Source organism: Halichoeres trimaculatus, unplaced genomic scaffold, assembly GCF_033239565.1.
Source record: "Halichoeres trimaculatus isolate MK-OKI-2021-1 unplaced genomic scaffold, fHalTri1.1 fHalTri1_scaffold_22, whole genome shotgun sequence".
NCBI classification, from domain to species: domain Eukaryota; kingdom Metazoa; phylum Chordata; class Actinopteri; order Labriformes; family Labridae; genus Halichoeres; species Halichoeres trimaculatus.
This window is the reverse complement of record NW_027437200.1, coordinates 15,894,223-15,898,159: the sequence shown is the minus strand read 5'-3', so window position 1 is coordinate 15,898,159 and position 3,937 is coordinate 15,894,223. Positions and strand designations below refer to the sequence as shown.

At 41.0% G+C, this 3,937-nt stretch overlaps 1 protein-coding gene across 1 annotated transcript; it reads right to left on the bottom strand.

Moving 5' to 3' along the window:
- Nucleotides 1-1,319: 1,319 nt before the first annotated feature.
- On the bottom strand, nt 1,320-3,463 carry LOC141784131 (fatty acid-binding protein, intestinal-like). The gene is made up of 4 exons (XM_074661857.1): nt 3,306-3,463; nt 2,484-2,656; nt 2,180-2,287; nt 1,320-2,092 (listed from the first exon to the last, which is right to left on the bottom strand). The coding sequence occupies exons 1-4, from the start codon at nt 3,370-3,372 to the stop codon at nt 2,042-2,044; spliced, it is 399 nt and encodes a 132-aa protein (XP_074517958.1). The 5' UTR covers nt 3,373-3,463; the 3' UTR covers nt 1,320-2,041.
- Nucleotides 3,464-3,937: the final 474 nt, after the last annotated feature.

The following is a 3,937-nucleotide window of genomic DNA, read 5'->3' as shown; positions in this document are numbered from 1 at the left end:
TCTCCCCAGCCATTCCAGATGGGCTGTCGTCAAACACTGAAAAATGATTAAACTTCATAGAAATGTTTCTCACGTCCAATTGTTGTGGCGATTTGAAGATATTATTGGCTGCCTTGTATTCAAGTCCTCTTTTTTTTACACTTGTTTAGTTTTCATTGTAAGAGGTCAAAAACAAAGCTTCACATCAAGTTTAACTATAAGTGACAGCTGCCGTTCTCTAAATTCCAGGATTCTTTCATGGCATTGAAGAACAAATGACATCGTCAGCATATAGATTTATTATTTTAACATAGTCACTTTAGGGTCAAAAACTGGGTGAGGTTAGTGATTTTAAAGTGGAACGCCCAGAGAAAAAGACCCACCATGCCTCTTTTAGTCGTACTACAATCTGCTGGCTCACAGTCTTCCAGCCTCAGAGTATCTGAGGAGTCTCAGAGGACTTTTCTCTCCACCGTGGATTCAGGGGTAAACTGGTCTTCAAAGCAGCTCTGCCTCAGCCAGATTAACCTTGTGCCAGCGGGTTTATACCTCCATGAAAGAGGGTGCCACTCAGGGCTCAGCAGGGGGTGTGGGATCAATTGATCCAGGACATCATCTCAGAGCCAGCAGCAGTGGATGAGTGTCCGTGAAGATAATAGGTTCTCTGTTTTTAGCTATCAGCTGAGTTTGGATGTGATTTTCTCAATCCATGACTTTTTTTTTCATTATCTGTGTGGAAAAACCTTGCAGCAAATTTACTGTTCAATTTCCATGAAATTCTCTCCTGCTTTAAACAAATGTAAGCCGTTGCTGCCCTCTTGTGGCCAAATAGGCTAACTGCACATATTCTGATCTTTTTCCATGCACAAGCAACAAGCAAAACTACAACCTTTTTCACAATGAATGAAGCCCTTTATCCACAATCGTTCAACAACTCCATCATGTGAGACATCCAAATCTTTACTAGCTCGCTGTGCTGCTGAGAATAACACCCAGAGGCCAACACATGACATCAGCACAAGACCTGCTCAGTCATGTGACCAGCCTGCAGTCAAACTGTGCAGAGGAAGCTTTAAAGCACAGCCCTGTCTGCCCATCATGATATAGCTCTTCCTCAAAACCCTTCCTCGGATAGAGATGCTGATAGTGCAGTTATGATACTCATTAAATATTATCTCTTGAGCTTGACGTGATCGGTGTGATAAGTCGATTTTCTGGCCTGGATGTGTCATGATTTGAAAGTTTGATGACTTTTGGACACTGAGGACTTGCATAAGTGATATTAAAACAATTATCCTTATCTAAGAACATGTAAAAAATACTCTTTGAAGAGATTCAAGTGAGGAAAAAAATGCTTTATTATTACAGACTACAACAAAGAACCATTAGTGCAAATTGGCTTTTTTCCCAACATTCAAAGACAGTGTACAGAGGATTCAATCTTGTGCAGAATCACATTTGAGAAAGGATAAAATTCTGTTGTTTTTGTGGCTGCTGATAGTACAACAAAGTCAAATTGTACTTATACTTGAGGAAATTAAAGGATAATTTCCCCTAATTTAAGCCTTGTATGTCCCTTTTTGATCTGTTTTTATGTGCCCAAATTTATAATAATACTAAGAATTCCAATCGCTAAAAACATTTTAACATTTTAAAATAAATAAAAATGACTACTCTTAATTATTCAAATCCCATTTGTCTAACTGAGTGGCAAATTAACTGAAAATCTGAGCACTGAAAAAGCACCTTTCATGGTTGAATGCCTTCAGAGTGTTTTGCCATCTCTGGGCTGCTGGTTGTTAAGGCTCTTTTACAGACTGGCACAATGATGCCAGCTCTCCTTCTGTTTTCTTGAGCTCTAACTTTTACCATACAACAGTTTCTGTCCCGTTTTTATATCAAATTTGAGTCTTAAAAATTCTTGAGGATGTAAAAAGAAAAATTGAGGTATACAAAGTTGAATCCCATTGGAGTACACTTGACTTAACCTTGTTAGAAAAAGACAAAACAATCTATACTGTGTCATCTATATAAAAATAAAGTTCAGACTTCTGAGTGGAGGTTACTGCTTCTTGAAAATCCTCTTGGCATCCACTCCCTCGTAGTTGTAAGTCTGTGGAGGAGATACAAAGGTGTTATAGAGATACTGATGAACTAACACATAAATGTTCTGAATTAAGATGCTTCTGTGCACACTGACCTGCACCAGCTCTCCTCCTACCAGAGCTCTGGTGGTGGTCAGGACCTTGCCGTTGTCTTTCCTGGTGAATTTGCCGTTAAGCATCTCGCCCTCCATCTCCCACGCTCCCTGAAAATCAAACAACTCGTCTTATGTTGGATAGATTCTGTCTTCCGTTTGTCACAAATATATCCAAAGTATGCTGATGGTTGAATGCACCAAGGTTAGCGTTTGGGTTGCACTTTCAAATTTAGCCAAATGTCTCAGTAACAAATCCATGTCAGGAACATTCAATATCGATAGTTAAAAACTTGGTGGCACTCACTGAAACTTCAGTGCCATCAGCCAAGGTGTAGTCAAACTGGACGCCCAAGGTAAAGTCGATGTCCTTGGTGCGGAAAGTGCTGGACTCCTTGATGTGGAACTTATCCCCAGTCTGCTCGATGATGATCTTCAGGTTGTCGTGCTCTGCCAACTTGCGCTTCATGATATTAATACCTTGAAAGTCAAACAAACAAACAAGAAAAAAAATTAAAGAATTGAAGTTAAATTTTACATCTTGTCATCCTCAGCTCAGTTTTTTTATGAGGTTTTCACTTGTCATTTTGCCAGGTATTAGCCCGTGCCCAGTCCAAAGAGAGATCTGAATGTAACCGCTGCTATTAATATGTGTCACACCATAAACAACTCAAACATACCGACACATCTCTGTTCTATTTACTCATACAGCAATGTCCAACTGTATGGAAACACATGATACAGTCACACAGATTGTCATCATAGCTCAGACCAGACTCATTCAATAGGAGGTCTGTGGACCAAACCAGGCCTTAGATCTATTGGATTCTTACATTTTCCGCATTGTCTTCAATAATTTCTAAACTAGTGAATATTAGCAAACTACTTCAGATTTCATTAATTGTATCATACTTGCACCTTTATTCACTTCAAAGCATCTCTATGTGAAGATTGTGAGTTTTAAAGAGGCAGCGTTTTTTTAAAGGCTTTAGCCAACTCAATGATGTCAGGTGTTAAAGACAATCTGAAAAAAAAAAAGTCAAACTACAGCCAACTTTAAAACTTTTTAGCTACAGAAGAGAACTATGTTAGAAGTTTGTTTTTGACTACTCCTTTGTCAGAAGCTCACCCATTTGCTCCATGAACTTGTCATAGTTCTCGTTGCGGTCGGCCTTCCAGGTTCCGTTAAACGCCATGTCTGCAGGCTCTCTGGGCTTGAAGGCAGCTAGTGATGAAGCACAAACAGACCGTGGGATTGTGAATGCCCATTGGCCTCCACTTATATACACCCCTCCCTTCACCCTTTCAACCCCCGCGCCACCTCCACCCCTCCCTTAGTTGGCATGGAGGATGCTCTTCTTTATCTCACTGATTATCTGTCTGCTGATGTGGCCATTTAAAGACTGTGTCAAATGTAGGGCGATTGCTGCACGACCTCGTGGACACACTCATAAATAAACGCAGGGCAACCTCTCTGAGTGAATCTGGCACAGTTAAACACTGACTCATTGTTCTGCAGGGGAGAGAAAAAAGAGGAGGGGGCTGTTGGTATGGCTGCCCGTGGTAGTCGCCCAACTGAGCCCCTTTCTGTTCCTCAATCCTTTCTGTGCCGCCCTGTTTGTGACTGGCATGGAAATGAGTTGTAGAGGACTGGCTGTTAGGGACAACTAGAGCTGGCATGCTTACAAAGAGTAGTGACCCAGCCGGGGGAAAAAATGGTGTGGAAACCCCCCACTAGTCCAAATTCCAAAAACCAAACCA